This window comes from Panthera pardus, unplaced genomic scaffold (genome assembly GCF_024362965.1).
Source record: "Panthera pardus isolate Hobbes unplaced genomic scaffold, ASM2436296v1 HiC_scaffold_10, whole genome shotgun sequence".
In the NCBI taxonomy this organism is placed as follows: domain Eukaryota; kingdom Metazoa; phylum Chordata; class Mammalia; order Carnivora; family Felidae; genus Panthera; species Panthera pardus.
The window spans coordinates 71,730,799-71,757,665 of record NW_026526655.1 but is presented as its reverse complement, the minus strand read 5'-3'; the positions used below and the strand labels follow the sequence as shown (position 1 = coordinate 71,757,665).

The following is a 26,867-nucleotide window of genomic DNA, read 5'->3' as shown; positions in this document are numbered from 1 at the left end:
CTTTGCAGTAAAATGTTATTATACTTCCCTTCATAATTATAAGTTTAAGAGGAGAAAAAGGATTGATTTACTAGAAGTAACTTACAAGCTAATATTCATTCTTTTTTATTCCATGGAATAAAATCCATGGAAGACAGTTCTACTTTCTACTTCTGGGTTCCTCTGAAGAGGAGATCATTTTAGACCCACCCTTTGCCCCACAGGATAACATGTACTTTTCAAAGGAATGGGAGGAGAATGCTTCCTTGATCAAGTGTGGAATTTAAGTTTAAGGTAATCCTTTTTTGACTGCATATAGAAAATTACTTCATTCCACAAGCATTCATTGGGTGGTAGGCACTGTGTAGGGCACTAGAGATAGAGGGAGAAATTATTTGCCTAAGTATCTGTCCCTTAAAAGTATACCTATTTCTTCTGAAATCATGAGAATACTCCTAGTTAATGAAAAGAAGGAGGTTCCATCAGTGCCAAAGAAAACATTGTAACCACATTTAAGATAGCCCTGGGGCACCTAGATGGCTCAGTCAATTGAGCATCTGACTCTTGATTTCAGTTCAGGTCTTGATCCCAGGGTCGTGGGGTAGAGCTCTGTGTTGGGCTCCCCGCTGAGTGTGGAGCCTGCTAAAGATTCCCTCTGTCTCTCCCTCTGCCCCTCTCTCCCATTCGTGCGCGCTCTCTCTCTCTCTCTCTCTCTCTCTCTCTCAAATTAAAAAAAAAATAGCCCTTTAAAGCAAGTGGTGAAAAATAAGAACAAGAAAATAGCCCAGAATTCAGAATACTTGACTGGATCCTCAACTATTGTCATGTGTAAGGTGGGCATGACTCCTCAGTGTCATCAGATCATTCTGAGTGGGGAGAGTGTGTGTGTTTGCACACACTTGCCCCTTTTCCAGGGAGGAGACTGAGAACAACACCGGAAGGAATGAGGCCATTTGGAGGAGACTAAATTTTCTTATTTTATTTTATTTTATTTTATTTTATTTTATTTTATTTTATTTTATTTTAACTTTTGAGAGAGACATAACATGAGCAAGGGAGGGGCAGAGAGAGACACACACACACACAGAATCTGAAGCAGGCTCCAGGCTCTGAGCTGTCAGCACAGAGCCCAATATGGAGCTCAAACCCACAAATGTGAGATCATGACCTGAGCTGAATTCGGACACTCAACCGACTGAGCCACTCAGCACCCCCTGGAGGAGACTGACTATCCATAAACCCAGAATCATGAACTTTAAGGCTGGCTGGGACTGAAAGGGTTATGTAATCAAATCATTCTTTTACATTTTTTTCCAAATGTATTTTGTCTTAGTTTAATATCCATATGCATAGTGAGGACCATATAGGTCTAGGCCTAGCTTTATTTACATACATTAATTTATAACCTATAAAGGAGAAAATAAACTGCTGCAGATTGTTGCCAAACAATTTGAGGTAGAAAACTTAAAGTTTCAAACAAACATTTTTTTCAGTCCCTAGTATGGTATGTGTTAGGAAGCCTGCAGAAAAAAGGGTATAAATGTCATAGTGTTTGCCCTCAAGGAGTTGCTGTAATCCCCGGGAGTACATCTTGAAATATACGGAAAGAACTATAACAATGTCAAGATATATTTTGATATCAGAGGTATAGATAAGCACAATGACATGGAAGCCAGAGCTAGAAGGGATAGGTTTGGCCTATCAGAGAAATCTCTTTCGATCTCTCTCTCTCTCTCTCTCTCTCTCTCTCTCTCCCTCCCTCTCCCTCTCCCTCTCTCTCTCTCTCTCTCTCAATTTCTCTCTCTGTCTCTCTGTCTCTCTCTCTCTGTCTCTCTCACACACACACACACACACACACACACACACACACACACACACACACACACGCATTTTCATTCACCAGTCATTTATTAGGGACATAACATTTGTCACACACGGAGGTACCTTAGTGAACTGGCCAGACATGGTAACCTGTTCTCACTGCAGAGATAAAAAGTTCTAAATAGTGGAGGAGGTCTATAGATGCACAGCTGGTTAAGTGGGACAAAGGGGCACAGAGCAAATGTCACCAAAGTTCAGAAGTGACAAAAATAATCAGCTCTAGGGTGATGAGAGCCTACCTATATAAAAGAATTTGGTGGTTATAGAATATAAAGTTGGAAAGAGGTGGTTTGGGGTCATTTTATGAAGAACTTGAATTTTATTCAAAAATTTGTCTTTTATTCTTCAGATGAGAGGGAGCATTGGGAATAATAGAAAGCATGACTGAGGCTGTGGTGTAGATGAATTAGCATGGTGAATCATTCAGGAAAAACACTTATTGAGCATTTACTGTGTACCCAGCCTTGTTTCAGGTGCTAAGAATATAGGTGTGAGGCAAATGTCCAAATTCCTGGCCTGGAGGAGTTCTCCTGTAGGTGGGACGAGACAGTCCATGAATGGAACCAGTGCACAATCTGGGGACTTTTGCTATGATCCAGCAAGGGGACCGAGGCATCAATTCAGCTGGTTGTGGTGAGAAAGGAAAGGAGGGAGTAGTGAGACTCCAGTCACTATAAAACTAATTCAAGGAGGGAAGAAATGACAAGATTTGGCAATCGATGGAATGGGAGGATTCTGGAAAAGGTAGTTGCAATGACTTGTTTTCTAGCTCAGGTGTTCAGGTGGCTGGCAGAGGCCTGCCAATTTCTATGACACTATGAGGTTGGAGTCTACAGCCTGGGGTTACTATTATAATCTGATCTGTCTGTTTGAACAGTGCTGATTGAGGGTACCTGTAGGACATTTCTCTTGAGGCCCCGCACTTCATTTTCAGCACCCCTTCCCGTGACCTCCACCTGCCTTGTGGTGCCCCTTTGGCTTTAGACAGCTCTTAGAAATGGCTGAAGGTTTGAAGTAGTACGTGAATAAGATAAGGTTTGAAGTGTTAAGACTTCGTGAGGTTTCTGTACTTTTCACACAAAAACACTTGAAACAAACAATAAAACAACAATTCCTAAAATGAAGCTCTTTTTCTGGTGGATTTTAGGCAAGCAAAGGGCTTTCTGGTATTCAATAAAGTCCACCATGATAGCGGTCACCTAATCCAACTACACATAGAAAGTTGGTTTCAATGCTCCTCCATGTCAAGGGAACTGGAAGGAAAAGTTCACATACATGGTTCACATCAAGTGCAATGCTGACAACTAGCTATTGGGAAGCCACAGCTTGCCAAATGCAATCCAGTTTCAATCTCCCACCCCATTTCCCTGGGTTTAAAGCTCTTCTGCTGTATCCACCCACACAGCTGGTGCCGGGCTCATGCACTCCCTGCCCTGTATCATCTCTTGAATCTGTTTAGTCCCTTTCTGTTCTGACAGTACAGGAGCCCCCCTCCTCCCTTATCTTCCGTTTTGCTTTCCGCAGTTTCAATTTACCCAAGCTCAACCGTGCCCAGGCAACAGACGATCCTCCTTCTGAGGTATCAACAGAAGGTCACAAGTAGCCTAACACTGTGTTGTAATACCTACGACATTCACCTCATTTCATCTCATCACACAGGTTATTTTGTCATCTCACATCACCACAAGAAGGGTAAGTACAGCACAATGAGGTATTTTGAGAGAGAAACCACATTCACATAACTTTTATTATAGTTTATTATAATTGTTTTATTTTATTATTATTGTGGTTAATCTCTTACTGTGCCTAATTTATAAGTTAAATTTTATCATAAATATGTATAGGGAAAACCATAATATATATAGGGTTTGGTACTATCTGCAGTTTCAGGCATCCATTGGGGGTCTCGGAATGTATCCCCCGTGAATAAGAGGGGGCCTATTCTATTTCAGTTTGGACATGGAAGGGGTCCAGAAGGTAGTGGGGAGGGCATTCCTCCCCTGTAACCAATCTGAAGGTAAGCATCTTCTCTCTTGAGATGTATTGACCTTTTCCAGCTACACAAATATGGGTTTGTCCTGTCCAGTGAACAATGGATTCAGATCTGATTATGTTCCTTACTTAGATTACTCTGTAGCACGAAAGGATGTGGTAAGCAGCTGAATCCAGTCCTGTTCATGGCTGAATGGTGCAGAAAATCTGGATTCTTAATATGACTTTGCAAACCAATAAGCAAGGAATTTCTGATGCTTGCAGCATGTGCATTGTACTTGAAAAAAGAGTCCCAGAGAACAAAGTTAAAGGTGTGTCTGCCCTTCCTGGCTCTCTCTGCATGCGCATTGCATTTTATCCCAAATCATCTGAGATTTGGTGTTTGTCTCTTAATCTGACAGCACCTAACAAAGCCTGTAGCTACCTCTCAATTGCCTTCTATTAATCAACTAAAAGGTAAAATGTACTTTAAAATATCGCCTTATCCTGTCTCAGAACTTCTGTCTCTTTCTCTGCCCTAGCACTGTCCTTGATTTTCAGCGTTCTTTATTTCTCCTGCAGCTTCTGAACCTGGATAATCACCACCTCCACAGGCCCATGGGATCCCACTTCCTAAATCTTTTTACTTGTCCTCTCCCCCTTTCTCTCTAATCTTCCCAAATCACCACTTCCCGTTCCATGGGGCACATAATACACTTTCTCACATGTGGGAAACATGAAACTCTGCTAATCAGCTCCGCTGGCTTGGCTCCAGTTTTGTAGGGATTCAAATTGCCTGTTACCAACCCCTGTGTGAAGTGGATTAACCCTTTTAGATTGTCTTTGCCACTCCCTGCTTCCCCTGGTTCCCTCCTGCCCCTTCCTCTAACTGTAGCTGACCCTTACAGAAAAATCTCATCTCTTCTGAAGTTCTTCGCTGTATCTCTCTGTATGTTACCAATGAGTTTTTCAACTGAATTGAAAACATTTTTTTTTCTTTTTAGCTTTTAGTCTATTCCTCCATCGTTTTGTCTTTAACTCAAAAGTACCTAACAGACGTTGCTGGTATAAAAATCCTTATTCACAGCAGCTCTGTTATCATCTTATATACTGTGTTGAAAATATACCACCTCAGTAACTGGGGAGCCTCACTACAAAGAGCAAGTTAAGGCAAGACACAGTAAGAACATAGTTAAACTTTCCTCAAAAAATCCTGCATTTTGGGGCACCTGGGTGGCTCAGTCGGTTAAGCATCCGACTTTGGCTCAGGTCATGATCTCCCGGTTTGTGAGTTTGAGCCCCACGTCGGGCTCTGTGCTGACAGCTCAGAGCCTGGAACCTGCTTCAGATTCTGTGTCTCCCCCTCTCTCTGACCCTCCCCATGCTCATGCCCTGTTTCTCTTGGTCTCTCAATAATAAATACATGTTAAAAAAAAAAAAAAAAAGGCCTGCATGTTGAAGCCCTGGGGATATGATTCAAAGACTAGGTCATCAGAACAAACAGAAACAGAAAACAACTCCACCAACAATCAAAACAACCCTGGAAATGATGTGGCATTACTGAATCAGAAGCATTTCCATCTTAGGTGCTTTAAGAATACACCCATTTAGGGGAAAAAAATACATTTACTTAACTGGGAGACAGAAATTAACACAAAAACAAAAGGAACTTTTAATGGTAGATATACTGTTAGTCCCTGTACTCGTTTACTAGGGCTGTGATAACAAAGTACCACAAACTGAGTGACTTAATAGAAATTTATTGGCTCATAGATTTGGAGGCTATAAGTAAAAAATCAAAGTGTCAGCAGGAATGGCTCCCTCTGAGTCTGTGAGAGAAGGATCTGGTCCAAGCTCTCTCCGTCTTATAGATGGGTGTCTTCTCCCTGTGCCTCCTCATATCATCTACTCTCTGGGCATATTTCTGTGTCCCAATTTCCCCTTCTTATGAGGTTACCGTCATATTAAATTAGGGTCTACTCTAATCACCTCATTTTAACTTAATTACCTCTGTAAAGGCCCTGTCTGCAAATAATGTCTCATTCTGAGGTAATGGGGGTTAGGACTTCAACATACAAATTTTCAAAATATACAATTAAAACCATAGTAGTCCCCATGCTTCTGATTCAGGCTGACTACCTACTTTGCAGGGCCAAGAGTAAAATAACAATGTGGGGCCTTGCCTGGGGCAAGGAAGTCAAGTCAATCTCCACTTCCCATGAGTTCAGGAGGGATTGCAACATCTGTGCCAGAAAGTGCTGGAATCACACTCAGTCCTTGGACTGGGAATAGATGACAGGCTCCCCACTCAGTCCTCGCCGGGTGCTGTCAGCCCAGTGGGGACAGCTGCTGCCTTGCCCTTCCCTGAGATGATACTGGCTGTTCACTACCAATCCCTGGGCCTCCTGTCACCCAAACACAATCTGGTTGGCACAGTGGGTGGAGGGTAGGAGTGTGCAGGCAGCTTAGAACCCATCCAGGGGATCTAGGGAGGTGACACAGGTGGAACTGAGCCTAAGCTGAGGCTTCTAGCTTCTGGCTCATGCTCTACTGTCCCATGAGACTTCAGGCCCAAAGCACAAATTCAAAGGTTAAAATTATTAAGAATTCCAAGACCCAAAGCCACAGAACATTGAACTCCATGTTGCCCTGCTGAACATGGGGCTCTGTGTCTTCACTGGCTACTTGCCTATGAAGCCCACCCTGTTCTTACTTGAACAACGCTGACACCATGGGGGAAAGACTTTGGCAAACTACAGAGCATTTCTTTTAGGGTAGAACTGCTTGAAGCTAAAGTGCCATCTGTACAATGGGTGTAATAATAGCACTGGCTTCATAGGATCCTGATACGGATTACCGCAGTCACTATGATCACTTTCTAAATGCTAAGAAAAGCAAAGCAAATCTTGACGTTGAGCACGGATAGTGCCAAATAAGACAATGTTGTCAGTTAGATAACCACTCTGAATTTCCTCTTTATGTTTTCATAATTAAAAGGAAGTTCTCAAGAACAGAATGCCAAAAGCCAGAAATAGTAAAACATTTTTACTAGCATATTTCTTGTTTTGTGTGTGTGTGTGTGTGTGTGTGTGTGTGTGTGTGTGTGTGTGTTTAGTTTATTACCTGGGAGGCTGAATATGTTTTTAGGTGAATCATTTACTTTTTTCTTCCTAATTAAGTTTTCATTTAAATTCCAGTTAGTTAACATACTGTGTAATATTAGTTTCTGGTGTACAATTTAGTGATTCGATACTTATATTCAACACCCAGTGCTCATCACGACATGGGCCCTGCTGAATCCTCATCACCTACTTCACCCATACCCGCCCCCCACCTCCTCTCTAGTAACCATCAGTTTGTACTCTATAATTAAGAATCTGTTTCTTGCCTCTCTCTCTCTTTCTCCCTGTGCTTATTTGTTTTGTTCCTTAAATTCTACATATGAATGAAATCATACAGTATTTGTCTTTCTCTGACTCACTTATTTCGCTTTGCATGCTAACATATTTCTTTGGAACTGTGGTAGCCTGGAAAGTATCATAAATTTAAAAATCACGTAGCCACACATGAAAGCAGAAACTTCTTGTTTGTTTTGTTTAGCTCTGTATCACAGACTGAATTTACAGAAATTTTAATAATATTCCTCCATTTTTCTTGAACAGCTTTATAAAATATTTTTCCCTAAATGACTTAATACAGTATTTATAAGGCATTCATTCTTTTGTTTCTTTTATGAACTGTATGTCCTTTCACTCTGAATAATTAAAGAAATATAATTTATGTTCCTAGCTTTGAATTGGAACATCTCCTAAAAGGCTTTCAAAGATAATTTCTTCTTCTTTTTTTTTAATGTTTATTTATTTATTTCTGAAAATGAGAGAGAGAGAGAGCATACATAAGGGAGGGGCAGAAAGAGAGGGAGAGACAGACTCCCAAGCAGGCTCCACTCTGTCAGCATAGAGCCTGACTCAGGGCTCAAACTCATAAACTGTGAGATCATGACCTGAGCAAAAATCAAGAGTCAAGTCGGACACTTAAACTGACTGAGCCACCCAGGTGCCTCAAGGATAATTACTAAAAGAAAATGGAGGCAAGCATCTATAAATGTCTCAACTATATTACTTTGATAGATTATATGAAGATTCATTGCACAGGGATGAGTTTAAAAGAGGCAAAACAAAGGAATCATTTCTTCAGAAAACTGGATATAAATAAGCAAATTGTTAGATAAAAGAAGGGGAAATGAGATATCTGAGCTCTCCACAACTCAACTGTTCTGGTCATTGGCTTGGAACTTGCATTGTGTGATATCAGTTACTGTGAAACCAAGAATGGCAACAGGTTGTTAGAAGCTTACTGAGAAAAAGTAAAGCACCAGGAAAACTGGAAGTCTATGTTGACTCTCAAAGACTAGTAAGGAAAACAGCCAGTCAGAGAAGCTAGAATGAGAAAACTATGAAGTGGAAAAGATTCTGAGAGAAGACAGTGAAGATGGGTAAACGGAGACAGAGGGTTGGAGTGACTGATGGCTGGGAAGGACAGCTAAACCAGTATCTGATCAGGCTTTTATGTAAATTCCAAATCTCCAGATTAGAAGAATGGCTCATTGCCCCAGGGTGTAGGAATTGCCTAGAACATTTGCCTAGAATAGTTGGGTAATAGTAAGGGTAATAGTAAGGGTATTAGTACCTACCTCACTATGGTGAAGGTTCAGTGTGCTAAGGTATGTAAAATAGCACACAGTAGTCACTCTCCAAATGTAAGATACTATTAGGAGTTGTCAAGGGGGCCATTGTTACCTTTGTATCAGAAATTAAAGCTATGGGGGAAATCTCAGGGTCACAGTGTCTCCCCACTGCTGTCTCTAGGTGGTGGCTCTTCTCATCATCCTCTTTCAGAAGCCTCTCTCACATAGCACTCCATCTTCCCTTCCTCAACACCAGGGTGCACCCCCTGAATCTCTTCCTTGCATTTGCTATGACTTTGATGCCAGTGGGCTCCCCATTGTCCTCTCCACCTCAATGCTTTTAATTTCCATACAGATGCTCCAACACTCTGACCCAGTGTTTTCTCCACAGATCATGGCTCATTAATGGGTCATGATATCAACGTAGTGTGTCATAACCCACATTACAAAATGAAATGGAATGGAACTGAGTAGATGAGTAGCAGCACGTTGTATTAGGTAATGGTATTTTTTTTTTAATTAAACTTTTGTTTCAGACACATATGTCTGTACTGCCATGGATGCTGGGTTCCTCAACTTCCTCTGCTCCAAGAACCTTCTCTCACCTGTTCTCCACTTTAGCGACTGCTCCTACAACCACACCATGGACCTGGTCATACCAAGAATGGATCCATCTCCAAAACTTGTTATTCCCATTGTATAACCACTGCCCCTCCTATTCTTCCATTTCTCTCGTGTCTTTTGCTAAGCTTATGAATTTTATTTTTCTTCCTTTTTAGCCTGTATTTCTTGAATCCAAACTTTTTCATCCTCAGCATTCTTGTTGCCACTGACTTAGCTCAGGTCATCAATGTCTTCCTTCATGGGCAATCACTTTAACCTCTCAGATGGTCTCCCTGCTACCCTCCAGAATTGCCCTCTTCAAGTCCCAAACTGACCATGTCATTCCTAAATGTAAAAGTGCGACCTGATTCTCTTTGTCCAGACTCATGAGGCTCTTCTCAGCAGAGAATTTGCTCAACCAACTCACCCAACCAGAATTTATTTTCTTTCAGCAGAGTGCCTCTAACCAAACTCTTCATTTCCTCATCTCTTGCATGCATCCAAATACAGATATGTCACAGCTTCTTGTCTTGCCACACCCCTATTCTGGGGATCTGCTCCATCCACAGCCCTTGAAGGGCAGATCCCTGTGTGCATCTCACACCACTATCACATCCTACTAGCCATGGGAAGGCCTCTAATTCAAGAGCAGAACACAGGGACTGGCCGGCATGCTATGATGAATGTGGACAGATCCCTCTCCTAGAAAATTAGGCAACTCTTCCAAAAAAGCTGTGGGAGCCATACGTGAAAGGTCCTGCAGGTTGAAGCAGAAGAAAACAGTCCACAGAAAGAGAACCAAACAGGACCAGCAAGCAGCTCTTGAGAGAGAAACAGAGAAAGTAGTTGCTTCATTTCAGTGGTCAGTTCTCAGTTGCCAGAGGCCTGAGCCTCACACTTGCCTGAGTGACCTTCAGTGGGCCCTTTTTCCTCCATCCAAAAAAGCCCAAGAAAGAACTTTTAGCTTACTGCCTTTGCACACATTCTGTACTTTTCTCCAGAATACTCTATCTCCTTTTTCCCACGAGGCAACTACCTACTTATCCTTTAGGAAAATAAATGCCCTCTTGTGAGTCTGCAGCTCCTCAAGCCAGTCCTTTCACTGTATCCCTTTAGAATTTTGCTCCTTCCTTATTATTTTAACATCTACTGCACTGGTTTATAATTGTTTGTGTTTCTGTATCTGTCTCTGGACTCTCAGCCTCTTGGGGACATATCCTACTCATATTTTTATCTCCCCAGTCTGGAGGTGAGTAGCAGATTCCATTGGTTCCCTACCCACACCACCTACCCTGACATTGCTCCATGCAGGCCAAAGACGAGGAGATTAGTCCCCCAGGAAGGACCTTCCATCAGTAAGGGGTGGAGGGTGGAGAAGAAATACCTCGGTTTCCTTCCCCTCAGTGGGTCCACTGCATTCTCCACAGTCACTCAGAAGAGCTCCTGTGAAATCGAGCCCCAGTTGCCTATAATGGTTTTCTTCCCTTCCCTGTCTCACTTCCTCACTCCTTCATCATGTCTTCTACAATCACCTCCCAAATAAACTACTTACATTGAGATAAATACATGCTTCAGGGATTGCTTCCAGGTGAACCCAAACCAGGAAGGGAGATAAAGCATACAGTGCTTGACAAATAGTGAATGAGCAGGTGAAGCCTTCAGCACCTTACCCCTCTTCCTGTTGGCACAGGATTTCAAGAGTTGACCCTACCCCTCTATCCCAGTTCCCATCCTTCTTCCAAATAGGCCCCATGGTCATGAACTTTGACCTCAGGCTCAACAGCACCCCCACTTCCCCTGGTCACTGGTCATTCAGAATAGCCTACCCTGACCATCCTCAAGGACTAACACAGCTGTGGGCCCCCTCCAGTCCTTGGGAAGATAAGTGCTGCCAACGAAACTCTCCTATTATTAGGTTGGTTGGGGCCATTTCACATAATTTTCAGCTCTCGACATAGCTTTAAAATTCTTTTATTGCCCCCATTCATTTCCTTTAGCAACCTCTACAGAGACTATGTCCACCTTTCCCCAGAGTGCCTACTCCCTTCTTCATTCTCCCACCTGCCCTCCCAGTATTGGGGGTACTTGAGTGAATGAAGTTACCAAGTCACAGCACTTACTAGAAGAGCTCAGATTCTAGAACCACAGTGAAGCCCGTGTTACAGCCAACACAGACATGCCAAGTACAGTGCCATGTGCAGGGCAGTATATAATTGTTAAAGGACTATCAACCTGTCAAAGTAGTCTGGATTGGCCAGAGATGATGGTGTTGTGGTGATATTGAAACCAAAGGAAAACACTTGAGTGAGTACTATTATTACCTCCATTTTTATATATGAGGAAACTGAGGCACAGAGAGGTTAAGTAATTTGCCCAAGGTGACAATGGTACAGACAGGATTTGGACCCATACCATTTGGCATAGAGACCATGAACTTAACTATTATATGACACTATATCTACTGATTTTTGAACACAAAATTCTTGATAAATGATTGAAAAGTCAATACAATAGCCTCCCAAGGCTGAGATGCTTATAATACATATCAGATCAACCAGTAATACATATTAAACAACTCAGATGAAAAAGTACTACATGTACAATCTGCCTTGCATTATTACATACCCCTTATTAGTGAATATAAAACTGAAATGCATGCATATTTCTCCTGGCTGCTTTGTGGATACCAATCATAGCTAGAAGTAGTCAGTGTGGTTGGTGCACGTGTGGAACACAACAGTAAACCTAGGCACCTCCAAAACATGATTTAAAAAATGGTGTAAAAGCTTCCACATCTGAAAAATGGAAAGCTGGAGTAGACAATGTCTCAGGTCCCTTCCAATGCTAAAATTTTGTTTTTCCATCTTTGTATAAACAGGAAACACTTGATTTCAAACCGATCCCGATTATACTTGAAATGTCACTGATGTGGGGGATTGAAGTCAGGGAGGGGAGCCTGTGCAAGGTTTGGTACATTCATTGCCACACAGTCTCCAAGACCCACATTCCATGAACACCAGTAGCAGCGTTTTCATATCTGAAGAATCTCTCTGCCAACTATGTCAAAGGCCTTCAGATATGCAAACTGTCACTTGAAGTGTCCAGGAGGTAGCAGATAGTTTTAACTTCAGAGTGCCCTTGACCACTAAAAAGAAGGCACTGATTAGAAACTATCTCAGGCCAGGATTTGGGTCTGCTACATATAGTAGGGATTAGCTCATTAGTGCTAACGCTGGCTCAGAGGATCACCAGTGCATTTTCTCTGTGTGGCTTGGGTCCAGCTTCTGTCCTATGGGCTACTGCCCTGTTCTAGATACCTATCACTAGGCACATTTTAAACATAAAGTAATAAGCACTGTATGGTAAACTCTTCGTGGAGATGGGTCATACCTGGGGTCAGATGTACATCCATAGGACCATTTCTTTTGAACTTCCCAAGAGGGTTAAGAGGTCTCTGATCTTTGGCCATTTTAGAATAAGAATTACTCAATCTGTCCCCGATAAAGCCTTGTGGGAGTAGGAGAGAATACAGTCCAGCTGAGATTATCTCAAAAACATATGCAAAGTATGTTGAGAAAGAAAAAAACAAAAAACAAAAAACACAGGCATTGACCACACCTTGTTTTATCTCCTTTCCAAACTTATTGCCAAAGGCAGAGAGGATGGAGGCTGTCTGGAGGCTTCTCCTGGTTTATTTATCGCCCTGCCTGCCTCCTTTCACACAGGGGCTTCCACTTTTGGACACTAGCTTCCCTCTGCCTCAGAAGCACCCATGCAGTTATTCTCCAGAGTAGGCCTCCCTGCAGGACAACCTCTCCTCATGACTCTTTACACATCTTTTATGAGTCGTATGTATATTAGGTGCTGAATAAATGTTTGGTGAATTGATCCAGTGTGCACTTGTGCTGGCGGGGCGGTGGGGGGTGGGGTGGTGACTTTGAAGGAACTCTGGCTCACTGGCACACCAAATGCCTTACAAGCTATCTCATTTAATCCTTGGTGGTCCTCTGGATATCACAGACCCCATTTCTCTGATGAAAGGAACTGAGAAGCCAAGAGGGTTATTTGCTCAGCTTACAAGGTCCATGGGGGCTACACAGGCTCCACTCCCCCATTTGGTCTGCAAGGTATTAATAGAAAAGACTTTAGTATTCTTTTCCCCAGACGCAGTGGGGTAGAGGCCTTGGCTTAGGGCCACTGGGCAAGTGGTGGCACACATCCAGAAAGCTTGCTTTGGGAGGAGATGAAATGAGACATCTTTCTGCCATCATTTATCTGAGAGGTGACCCTTCCAAATAAACAACTCTCGGAGACTACATTTTGAAACATCTGCTACCCCTCTGTGCCCGGCCTGTCCCGGGACAGAGCTGAGTCAAGTTTTGCCGAGAGCCCAGGCCAGGCCCCTCGCCTCGCCGCCCGCTAACGCCAGGAGGATGCGGGGGCTAGAGGAGGGGGGGTGTGGGGCGGCGAGAGTGGGGTGCAAAGCCCGTCCGGCTGCAGGACTGGCCCATCCACACGGCTTTCTCGGGACTACCGAGACGCGGCTACCGTGTAAATCCGGCCGCCTTAGCTCCTTAGCAGCTCACGCCTCCCTGCCCCCAGCTTCACCCCTCCCTCCTCTGCCTTAACCACCCCACCCCCGATGTGCCGATCTGGTCCCACCGGCCCTGGGGACACTCACCCTGCCACTCGAGGACCGGGTCGGGGTTAAGTGCCGTCGCCGCGCCCTCGGTGAAGCTCCGTGGCGCCCCCAGCAGAAGCAGCAGCGGCAGCGACCGCAGCAACAGCATCCCTAACCACTGGACTCGCCGGGCGCCCGGGGTGACGGTCGCGGCGGCCGCTCCACAGCGGGAGCGCGGGGATGCGGCCCTGGGGGCGGGACCGCAACCCCCACCCCCCAAGTGCTCCACCCCTCCGGGGGCCTCGCTGCCCCTGCGTCCCGGCGACCCACTCCGTCGACCCTGCCGCGACCGTATGCGGGAGCTCGGGGCTCTGGGCCGGAGACAGGGAAGTTGCAGAGGTTTTCCCCGCCCTACCCACTCGGGCTAGGGCAAGGAGGAGGAAGAGGAGGTGGACCATCTGCCCATCCCAGAAATTCCTGCCTTTGGGGTGGGGAGAGAGGAGGGGTGAAGCTACCCCGTGCACGCTCCTCCTGCTTCCAGCAGCCTCTGTCTTTCCTGGGGGAGGCCGAATAGGAGTTGGGGGTGAGCAGTTGAGAATCCCTGGGACAGGAAGTCTGACATCTGGGTTTGCAAACCACCCGGATTCTGGTAAACACCACGGGTTTGGTAGCTAGCAGCTTAGAATAAATCGAGCTGTGCTGTGAACCCAGGCGCTTTGGGAGCACGCTGGACCTCCTCTCCTCTGGAATGTTAACCATTGGAGGTCTCTGGGGTGCGCCCGGCTCTTCCCTCCAAGTACCCCAAGGTTCTTCCATTATTGAGCTCCTTTCCTTTTTAAAATGCCACCCCCCACTTTCCTTCTCCTTGGATCCCTTAGCCCAGAAAAATAGCTGGGTTATCCCACTTTATAGCTGAGAAAAACCGTCGGGAAAGGCAAAATTATTTGCTCTAGGTCACCCCTTAATCTAGCTAAATTAGTAAGTAGGAAAAGCCTAGAATGTAGTTCTTCTAACTGTAGTCTTTCAAATAACCAGCAGAACACTAGAAACATTTAATATCGGTGAGAACAAGCTAACCTAAGATGGTTCCTAAATAGGACCTTGACCTTCCTCATTAAAAAATAATAAGGGGAGGGGGGGTGGGAGGGAGCTTAAAAAAAAAAAAAAAAAGGAAGGTGGTGGGATCTTGGAGGTCCTTTCTCAGCTGTCTATTGACAAAGACCAAACCAATATTTTTGAGTAACGGTGTCTGCTATAGACTGAATTTTATCCCCCTCCCCCAGTTCATATGTTGAAGCCCCAAATCTCAATGTGATTGTATTTGAAGATAGGGCTTTTAAGAGTTAATTAAGTTTAATGAGGTCTTAAGGGTGGGGTCCTAGATAGGATCAGTGGTCTTAGAAGAAGAGGGAGCCATCTCTCCACCTGTAGTGACGTAGGAAAGGCCACTTGAGGACACAGCAAGAATGTAACCATGTGCAAGCCAGGAAGAGAATCCTCATCAAAAATTGAAATTTTGGACGTTGATCTTGGACTTGCTAGCCTCCAGAACTGTGAGAGATAAGTATCTCTTGTTTAAACCACCAGTCTATGACGTTTTGTTCTTGTGGCGCAACTAGACTAATAAACTGTTTTAGCCTGGTTCCCCAGAAAGCAGAACCTGGGATGAGATCCCTGGCAGGAAATGGGATTAAAGACCAGCGTGAAATAGGGAACTGCAGTAGCAACATGTGTTCAGTCCTGCAGGAACCTCAGAAGGTCTCCAATCTGTTTGTCCTGGGGAAAAGAAGAAAGCATTTATCTGTAGGCTCCCTCTGGTTGTGGTGATTCTGGGGTTATTAATTCCCCTGCACAATTGCTTGGCAGTGGTGAGCTTTAAGCACAGTCCTATGCTGAGGCATCTAAGAGGCCCAGGGGTGGGCAGCAGCAGGTGCATGGCATGGCTAGAGGTGAGGCGCTGTCAGATTGCCCCACAAGGAACCTGGAGGAAGCCTGGGCAGGGCTGGCTGCTGCAGAGGCAGTTGGGGTGAGGTGAGGCTGAGAGAATGTGAGAGGTTCCAATGTGTGTACTGAGTCAATAGCATATCATTATATGTAAAAGTTAGCATCTCTGCCTGAAAACATGCAGAAGAGGGATGCTTTCAACATACTGACTATAGAGACTTTTATCATGAAGTATTTCTTCTGTGGCCTCAGGACTACATTGTGTGCTATGGGAATATCTCCAAAGTAGATGATTCAGGCCTGAGTGGGCTGGCATCTCCTGCAGCAGTCAAGTGCAATCCACATGCATAATCAGGTATCAAAGTGCAACACCGATGTCAATCTTTGGTGAAGGGCAGTGCAGGGAGATTAAACGGAAGAGAGACCAGGAGGAGCTAGAGCGATTGTACAGGGTTTGATATGGAGCAAGAGGCTGTGCCAGGACTGAAAGAAGTAATGAGAGAACATACAAAGGTTTGAGTGAGAAATGCTTGCATTAGCAACAGTGAGTAGGTGGGCCTGGGTGGGGCAAAGGGCAGCTCCCGGGGCACTGTGGCAAATGAGGTCAGTCACTGGGACATTGGGCTACCCCCCACTGGCTGTGGGATCCAGGTGAGAGAGTGACCCGCCATGGACTTCAGTTATACCCTCTGTGTGATGAAAAAAGGAGAAAGCCTTCCCTGACCCAACACAGACAATATTCCAAAGTAGCAGAGCTATGAATGGGAGGGAGCAGGATACAGAGAGGAAATAAGCCATATTTCATCTAAGGGCAATTAGTGTAATGAAGAATGGTGATGACAGCTTCCTGGCCTACCAACACCACATTTCCTATTCAACAATTAGAAGACTCAGAAAAGAGCTAGTTTTTCATCTCTTCCTGAAGTATTGTGGCTTTGAGGTGGAAATCTGTGGCAAAGAGCTTTTTAGCCTTGAGAAAAGTATTCTTTCCCATAGTCAAGTCTTGTGTGTGGTTTAGATCTATGAGACAGGGTAATGTAATGGTTAAAAGGTGCTCTGCCACTTACCAGCAGGTTACTTAGCCTTCTTTAGCTTCAGTTTTCTTCTGTATACAATGCAGATGGTCATGTTTGCCTCATAGTGTTGCTGTATTTAATGAGCTAAGTATGTACAGTGCTTAGCACAGAGTCTGGCATCCTGAGAATGTTCGTTTGTGGGAGAGTCAATCCTGTTGTAATGATATAAAATCCTGTGTCCTGACCCCAGCTAGGAATGGGGTGGCTGGAGCTCTGTGCCTGCAGGCCTTTGTACATCTTCCCATTGCTCAATTTATCATTTAGAATTAGAATTAGTTACTTGAGGGGTGCTGGGTGGCTCAGTCAGTTAAGCATCTGACTTCAGCTCAAGTCATGATTTCCCGGTTCGTGGGTTTGAGCCCCATGTTGGACTCTGTGCTGACAGCTCGGAGCCTGGAGCCTGCTTCGGATTCTGTGTCTCCCTCTCTCTCTGGCCCTCCCCCACCCACACTCTGTCTCCTCTCTCTCAAAAATAAACAAACTTTAAAAAATTTTTTTAAAAAGAAAGAATTAGCTATTTGATTATATCTCTCACTTGAATGTGAGTTCCTTGGGGGGTTGACTATATTTTCCTTCTCTGTGAATCTGCAGGGCAGCACATGTCCTGGCATTTAGTAAGTTCTCAAAAAGTTTTCACCGAATGAGTGAATGAATGAAGGGAAGTAGGAATGAGATTGAAAGGAATATAGCTTTTGGAGTCATTTGAAACTCAAGAAAAATATTAGAACTTGAATTGTGTTGAATGAAAACATGGGAGAAGATTCAGGGATTTAAAACTCACTTAATGTTTGCGTTACAGTGAAAGTCAAAATTAAAAAATATTTTTTGAACACGGCAAATCATATATCTTATAAAGAACTTGTATCTAGAACATATAGAGAGCCGTCACCCTCAATAACAAGGGAACAAACAACTTAAATAACAAATAGGCAAAAGCTTTAAACAGACACTGCACCCAAGAAGATATACAGACAGTAAATAAATATATGAAATGATTTTCAAGACCATTAGGCATTAGGGAAATGAAAATATATACCACAATGCGGTACTACTATACCTGTTAGAGTGGTGAAAGTTAAAAAGGCTGACCATACTAAGTGTCAGCAAAGATAATGAGAAACTGGAACTCTTACACACTGCTGATAGGACTGTAAAATGGTGCAATCACTTTGGAAAATAGTTTGGCAGTCTTAAAAAATGCATAACTACTTAGTTTCCTAGAGCTACCATAACAAATTGCCACAATTAGATGGCTTAAAACAGCAGGCATTATTCTCTCCCAGTTTTTTAGGCTCGAAGTCCAAAATCAAGGTATTGGCAAGGTTGGTTGTTTCTTGGGTATGAAGGAGCATTGCTTCCAGGCCTCTTTCCTAGCCTCTGGTGGTTGCTGACAACCCTTGGCATACTTGGCTTATAGCCGCATGAATGTAAAGTCTACATCCATTGTCCCATTGCCTTCTTTCCTGTGTATGTCTCTGTGTCTTTGTATGGACTTCTTATAAGGACATCCATCATTGGATTTATAAAATTCTGGAAAATGCAAACTGATCTGTGGTGGCAAAAAGCAGATTAGTGATTGTCTGGAGATGGGAATGGAAATAGGAGGTTAGTGAGAGATATTTAGCTGAGCTAAAAGGGAATGGACAAGTATTCTAGACAGAAGGAATAGAGGTAAGAGTGGACATAAAGTACTTGAGAAAATTGTGGAGCAGAGGGATTGGGTATGGAGATGGGAGGTTCTGGAAGCATTGGGGCTAAATAGGAAAGCTGAGGCTAGGTCCAAAGTCATGTTAAAAACCTTTATGCTAAAGCCAACAGGAAGCTATTAAGGGGTTTCACTGTGACCAGATTCATGTGTTATATTTTAGAGAGAACATCCCTGCTATAGAATGGAGAATAGATTGGACATGAGTGTGCTTTATAAGGATGAGGAGGCTGCTGCAGGAGTCTGGATAAAGAGATGGCTCTTGTCTGGACTAGAAAGGAGATAGTAGAAGATTGAGAGAAGTGAACACATGTTGCAAGATGTTTAAGAGGAAGAATCATCAAGACCAGGTGTACTGGGGAGAAAGAGGAATTATCAAGAATGATGTCCCAATTCTGGCATGACCAATCTGCTGGCTCAATCCAGTGAGAAACCAATTTGGGGAAGGAATAGGATTTCAGTTTGCAATATGTTGAGAGGTTTATGGGAAACCCATGTGGAAATGTCCAGGGGGCAGTTGCAAATATGTGTATTAAAGTCAGGAATAGGATGGGAACATAGATTTAGAGGTTATCTGTGGTTGATAATTAAAGCCATGGGCATAGATGTGATTGTTGGAGATTGGGATAGAAGTGGAGATGCCAGAAAAGAATCACAGGGAACAAGAACATTTAATTTAAGGGTCAGCTACAGAAGCAGACTGAGAAGGACTTAGGTGTCTAGAAGCTGGGGAGGAGTATTTCACTGAGAGAACCATCAACAGCTTCATGTGCTCTGGATAGATCAGAGGATGCAAGGACAGAAAAGTCCACCTGATTTACGTATAAGGAGGTAAGTTATGACCCTGGGGAGAGTGCTTCTAGTGGTTGAAGCTAGAAGACACATTAGTGGTTTGGGGATCCCTAGGAACAGAGACACCAAGTATAGACAATTCTTTCAAGCAGTTTGTGGTTGTTGGGTGAAGGAGAGATAACTGCATGGACTATGGATACATGCTCGGGGATGAGGGCAAATGTGGTTGTTATTGTTGTTATTATTATGTTGGTTTTTAGGTGAGAGACTTGAGCATGTCTGAATGCTAGTGGGAGGGATCCAGTAGAGAGGGAGAAGTCAAAGATACCTACTGTTGGAAAAAGTCAGAGTGAGGTCCCTGAGAAGGCAGAAGTTTCCAGAACAAAAAGTAAAAGGATTCACTTTAAAAAGTAAGGCAATGCCTCCCATCATAGCGGAAATTGGTTGTAGACACAGGTTAAGTTGTAGACACAGGTTAAGTCTGAAGTCTGAAAGCTGAGGGTAGAGAGATCTCTCATCTGCTAGGTTCTAGTTTCTCCGTGATGTAGTAGGGGAATTTATCTGTGAGAATGAGGAGAGAGCTCAAGTCAGAGAAAGGAGGTGGGGCTAGTTCTGGTGTCCACAGAGAGAGCTGCTGTGGAAAGATATCTGGAAATCTGGGCATCGCCAGGGACCTAGATGTGGCCAAGGACCATGAATTTATAGTGGACCATGTATTTTCGTAACAATGCTCAGCAGCCTAGGTACATGCAGAGAGAAGGTGAGCCCTGGGCTTCATCTAGAGTGATGCTACTCAATTAGGATGTTGCATACAACAGAGTTGAAGACATTGGCAAGAGAAAGGTTGATGATGCTGGTGGGGTCACACAGGACTTGGCTTCATGATGGGCAAGCAGAGGTATGCAGGAGCGATTCTGGGGCTAGACTGTTAGTTTCGGATTCTGGCTTTGATGAACTCTACGTGCCTTAGTTACCTCATCTGCACAATTGGCATAAAAAGAGTACCATATCATTGGCTTATCAAGAGATTAAATGAGTTAATACCTGAAAAGTGCTTAGAACAATGACTGTCACAGAGTACCCAGCAAAGTCATTTTTATTATTAATTACTGTTACTCGAAACAAATAAAAGATATTTTTGGGCCAAGAATGAGTATTAATTCGGTTTCTTGCTGGGTGGAGAGAAGAGCCATATTCTTGTCCTTCTTTCTTCTTAGTAGCTGTCCTTTCTGGTGTGTTTTCTATGTGCCAGGTTTTGCTTGGGGTGTCATAGTTGAGAGGTCACATTGCCTGTGTGGAAATCTGCTCTGTGACTATGCCAAGTCATTGTGCCTCACCCAGCCTCTGTGTCTTTTCTGTAAAATAAGGTCATAAGAGTGTCCACTCCATAACCTAATATGTGGAAAGCACCCATAATCTAGCAAATAATGAATCCTCATAAAATGTAACTACAATTATTAGACAATACCCACAACAGTTACATCACAAGGTAGCCATTATTATGGTCATTATATACAGATGAGGACACTGAGAGAGTTTAAGTGACTTATTGTTAAAGCCCTACCCTGAGCTACTCATTAACTTCATGTGAGACCCTATCTCATTAAGAGGAAACCATACTGTGGATGAAAGGGAATATCGGTTTATATAAGGCAGAAGTTTTCTAACCTTATTTAATATATATTTTTAGCAGCTTTCCCCGAGTTATTTATTAAAGTCTTCTGGATGTGTCCAAAATATCACTTTATGTTGTGATTTAGCAGCAGCATGGTATTTTAACTAATAACATGCGCAGTGGCTGGAGTACTAAGGGGGGAAAATAAGTGAAAATTCACTGGGCTAAGGGCCAATTTCAGGAGTGAGTTAATGAACTAGTTTTTCACCTTAGTCCAGGCAACAATTTGTATCAATTTAATTCAATTAACGGCTTTCCCAGTGTGTGGTATTTAGCCAGAAAGGAAGTTCCACTCGTGTGGAAGTTTCCGCTGAGTGTCCGTCTCCATGGGGTCTGCACAGGGTGTCTGAAATCTGCCCTATCAGTGCATAGCCTGGTTTCTGCATGCTCATGCTTTCCTTCTGCCTCCTGCATGTAACCTTGGAGAGGATGTGCAGAGAAAGCAGGCAAAGGGATGTACATTCGTAGAAACAGGAGGAGAACCCTCTAGAAAGAATGTTCACGAGCAGCACATGTTTTCTGCAACCTAGCTTGTCCAGGAGTGCTCAGTTCTCATGGTGGTCAGGGCCACCTAGAGAGTTGTTGTTGTTTTAAAATTGTTAACATTTTAAATTTATTTTTGAGAGATAGAGAGAGAGACAGAGCACGAGCAGGGGAGGGGCAGAGAGAAAGGGAGACAGAATCCGAAGTAGGCTCCAGGCTCTGAGCTGTCAGCACAGAGCCTGAAGCGGGGCTTGAACTCACGAACTAGGAGATCATGACCTGAGCCAAAGTAAGATATTTAACCAACTGAGCCACCCAGGCGCCCCTAGAGTTTTTAAAAACCAATATGCAGGCCCCGTCCCCAGAGATTCTGATACAAGTGGTCTGCGGTGGGACCACAACATCTATTTTGTTTGTTTGTTTGTTTGTTTGTTTTTAAGTTCCCAAGTTTTTGTATTGTGCAGCTAGGGTAGAGAACTTCTGGGTTTATGTTCTAAACTGCTGTTGGGTTCTGAATGGAGGAGGGCAGGAGGTAATGTTTGGGATACAAAAAGGAAGCGAAATCTATAATAAACTTCTCAGCTGGGGGAGAAGAGGCTGGGTTTTTAAGGTAAAATTTCCAATTGTAATCAAAGGAAGGGAGGAGCAAGGCATGAGGAAGCTTTAGCAGATATGGCCTGGCTGTCATGTGAGAATGGGGAATTTTACTTCCTGACCCTAGGAGCTCCCATTTGGGAACCAGAACTACCGAAGGACTTTCTCAAAGCCTTGAAGCTCTGGTTGTCACCCTGTGGGCTATAACTTTCCTAGAACTTTGGCAGAAAGGCTGGCGAGTGATCAATGTTTATCTAACATCTATTAATCATTTTCTGGTAATTTAGATATTCTGAAATGTATATAAGATAGTTTTTGTCATCACCAATGCTCCTTTTAAACAAAGATAATAACAAAAAGAGGGTTGCTGCACCTTTTAATTTTATCCAAAGACTCCCCAGATAAATCCAGGCAGAGTCTGTGAGTGTGTTCTCATCCTGAAAGAGTAGGTAAGGGGAGAAGGAGGCAGCTAGAGAGCAGGGTGGAACTGATGGGTTAAAAATCCTTCTTCCATTATTTCTTGGTTGTGTTACTTTGGTCAAATTACATAATCTTGCTGAGTTTCGTCCCTAAATGTGGAACAATAAAAACCTACCTTACAGGATTGTAATGAGAATGTGAGCCAAGTGCCAGGCACAACAGGGCCTCCGGAAGTATAGCCACAGCAGGCATTCTGAGGTGGGGAAAATGATCCTAATGGATCAGGGACAAAGAAGTCTCTGGTATGTTCATACTTGCCCTATCATGTACACGCATAGGGTTGGAGATCGTCAAGTTTTATTTCTAAGCCAATTTAAAATGCTAAACCTCAGGGTAGAAAAGACAAGATCATTGGGATTAGACAGGATATAGTCATGGGGCTATGAAAATAAACTTGTTGACAAAGGTCTTCACCTACCCTTTTTAGGTTTAATTGCTTAAATATTAGACTTTAGTGCAACTTTCAAAGAAGAAAGCCTGAAAAGCTCAGTGAATAGAACACTAGGAAATTGGAAAATCTGATCTTGCTAGTTCTTCTAGGAGTCATCCGAAGCATGCTACTTGACTTTTCCATAGCTTAACTACTTTTCTAGCTTGAAACAGGAATCATAGTGTTGTTAAATGTATGGATTTTTGTAACCAGGAAAGATATGGATGTTAAATGACCAGGAATCCACGATATACCTTAATTTTTTCCTGCATTTATTTATAAATCAACATATAGTTTTATTCTTGCATAATGAGTTTATTGGCATTCTGTTACTTGAAAAGAGCAATTTATTAATACAAGGCCAGAAACCTAAGACTGATGGGTTAAATAACATTTTAAATACATTCCTAGTGAATACCCCAGTTATAAAATTATAAAAGGCCTTTGCTGTACTTTCATTGAAATAAAATTGAAAAACAATAAACTGCATAAATTTAAAATGTGCAATTTGAGAATTTTTGACATATCTGTATATCCATGAAACCGTTGTTATAATCAAGGTAGTGAACATATCTATAATCCCTACAAATTTCACTGTGTTCCTTGGTAAGCCTTCTTTGCCATCCTTCCTCATCCCAGACCCCAATCAGCTACTGCTCTGCTTTCTGTCATGATAGATTAGTTTGAAATTCCCAGCATTTATATAAATGAAATCGTACAGTATATGCTCTTTTCTTGTCTGGCTTCTTTCACTCAGAATAATTATTTTGAAATACTGCCGTGTGGTTGCACGCATTAATAGTTCATTTTAAAAAATGCTGAGTAATTTTCCATTGCACAGCTATACGATAATCTGTTTATCCATTTACCTGTTGATGGATATTTGGGTTGTTTCCAATTTTATGCTATTGTAAATAAAATTGCTATGAACATTTGTGTACAAATCCCTGTGTGGGCAAATCTTTTCATTTTTCTTGGGTAAATATCTCTAAGTAGAATAACTGGATGATATTGTAGTTGTATGTTTCGCTTTTAAAGAAACTACCAAATTGTTTTCTACAGTGGTTGTACCACTTGACATTCCCACCAGTCATATGTGAGAATTTCAGTTCCTCCAGATCTCATTATGGTTGGAATTGTATTCTCTCCCTCAAAGATCCCCCAAAGATCTCGAAGTTCTAACCCTCAGTACTTGTGAATGTGACCTTATTTGGAAATAAGGTATTTGCAGACAATCAAATTAAGATGAGGTTATCATGACTGGTGCCTTTATGAAAAGTGGACATTGGGACACAGAGACAGACACACAGACAGGGAAAACACCATATGAAAAAGAGGACAGAGACTGAAGTGATGCATCTATAAGCCGAAGAATGCCAAAGATTTCCAGCAAATCACCACAACTCAGGAGAGAAGCATGGAAGAGATTCTCCCTTTCGGCCTTCAGAAGGAGCCAATCAACCCTTCTGACACTGATTTTGGACTCCTAGTTTTCAGAACTGTGAGATATTAAATTACTGTTGTTCAAGCCACCTACTTTATGGTACTTTGTTCCGGGAGCCCTAGGAAACTAATATATTGGCCAACACTTGGTGGGGACAGTCTTTTAAACTTTAGTCATTCTTAATAGTGTATAGTGGTATTCTATTGTGGTTTAAATATGCATTTTTCATACAGCATGGTGGCTATAATTAATAAGTATATGTATTGTATACTTGAAATTTCCTAAGAGTAGATCTTAAGTATTTTTATCAAAGGAAAAAAAGAAAAGAAAAAAAATGCAACTATAAGGTGTTGGCTGTGTGAGTTAATTTGATTATGCAAGTCATTTCACAATATATATGTATATAAAAACATCATGTTGTGTACTTAAAATAGATATAATTTCATCAATTATACTTCACCAAAAAAAGAAAAATAAATAAATTTACTTTTCTCTAATGACTAATGGTATTGAAAATCATCATGTACTTGTCTGATATCCATATATCTTCTTTGGTGAAGTATCTGTTTAAATCTTTTGTTCATTTAAAACAATTGACTGTTTTGGGGCACCTGGATGGCTCAGTTGGTTGAGCATCTGACTGTTGATCTCGGTTCAGGTCATGATCTCATAGTTCGTAAGTTCAAGCCCCACATCAGGCTCTGTGCTGATGGTGTGGAGCCTGCTTTGGATTCTGTCTGCTCTCTGCCCATCTCCTGCTTGTGCGCACACTCTCTCTCTCTCTGTCTCTTAAAAAAATAAATAAACTTTTTAAAAATTTTTGAAAATTAAAAACTGTTCTATTATTACTGAGTTTTGAGAGTTCTTTATATATTCTGTATACAAATTTCTTATCAGATATATTATTTGCAAATTTACTCTCCCAGTCTGTAGCTTATTTTTTCATTGTGTTAATACTGTCTTTTGAAGAGCAGAAGTTTTAGATTTTGGTGAAGTCTACTTTATCAATTTGTTCTTTTATGGATTATGCTTTTGAAATCTAGAAATCTTTTCCTAACTCAAGGTTACAATGATAGTCTATGTTTTCTTCTAAATGCTTCATATTTTAAGATTTTACTTTTAGGTCTATGGCTCATTTTGAGTTAAAATTTGTTTAAACTGGGAGGTTCATTTTTTTAATGTGTGAATAATCAATTTTCCCAGCACATTTATTGAACAGATTATCCTTTCTCCACTAAATTGCCTTTGCACCTTGGTCAAAAATGAGTTTTCTACATTATGTCTATTTGTAGACTTTCTCTTTTGTTCCATTTAATTATTTGTTTATATTGACACCAGTACCTCCACACTGTTTTAATTATGGTAGTGTTATAAGTATTGAAATCAGGTATTTTAACCTTCCAATTTTGTCCTTCTTTTTCAGTTATTTTGAGTACTCTCGATACTTTGCATTCTTGTTTGGATTTTGAAAATAGATTTTTAACTTCTACAAAAATCCTGCTGGGATTTTAACTGAGATTGCATTGAATCTATAAGTCAATTTGGGGAGAATAGACATCATAATAATACAGAGTCTTATGACTCATGAACAATCAATATCTATTCATTTATTTAGATCTTTAATTTTTCTCAGCAATGTTTTATAGCTTTTAATGTAAAGTTCTTTTACATCTTTCATCAGATTCATCCCTAAATGTTTCATATTTTTGATGCTGTTGTAAATAGCATTTAAAATTATTTTTCAATCTGTAATTGTTTTTTGCCAGTATATAAAATTACAATTGGTTTTGTATATTGATCTTGTATCCTGCAACCTTGCTAAGCTCATTTATTGGCTCTACTAACTTTTCATACATTCCATAGATTTTTCTGCATAGATAATGATGTCATTTGTGAATAAAGACATACACTAAAAGTATATGTTTAATAGAAATGTTATGAGTGGAAAGCATTCAGTCTTTTACCATTAAGTTTCATGTTAAATATAGGGGTTTTGTAGGTGTCTTTTATCAGCTTAAGGAGGATCTCTTCTATTTTCAATTTGATGAAAGGTTTTATCAGAAATGGGTGTTGCATTTAGTCAAACATTTTTTCTGCATTTATGAGGTGATCATGATTTTCTTTGTAGTTTGTTTATGTGGTGGATAACTTCATTGATTTTTGTATATTAGATGAACTCTGCATTACTGGGATAAACCCCATTTAGCTATGATGTATTTTCCTTTTATGCATTGGATTTGACTTGCTAATGTTTTGTTTAAAAATTTTTCCATCTATGTTTTCATGAGGGATTTTGGTCTTTAGTTTTCTTGTAATGTCTTTTGTTTTGTTAGCTTGATGCTGGCCTCAAACATTGCATTGGGAAGTATGCCTTTTTCACTTTCCTGCAAGAGTTTATGTAGAATTTGTAGGTATTATTTCTTCATTAAGCATTTGATAGAATTTATCTCTGAAGCGATCTGGGCCTGAGGTTTTCTTTGTGGGAAGGTTTTTCACTATGCT

The 26,867-nt window shown here is 41.9% G+C and overlaps 1 protein-coding gene across 3 annotated transcripts in view; it reads right to left on the bottom strand.

Moving 5' to 3' along the window:
• PLA2R1 (phospholipase A2 receptor 1) overlaps nucleotides 1-14,086 on the bottom strand; it is a 119,714-nt gene extending 105,628 nt beyond the window's left edge. The window contains exon 1 of one of the 3 annotated variants that reach the window (XM_053908334.1): nucleotides 13,803-14,086. In XM_053908334.1, the coding sequence (XP_053764309.1) occupies nucleotides 13,803-13,911 (109 nt within the window). In that variant the 5' untranslated portion in view covers nucleotides 13,912-14,086. The remainder of the gene's footprint in view (nucleotides 1-13,802) is intronic. The other 2 variants (XM_019457485.2, XM_019457474.2) reach the window with 2 other exon arrangements.
• Between the last annotated feature and the right edge of the window lie 12,781 nt (nucleotides 14,087-26,867).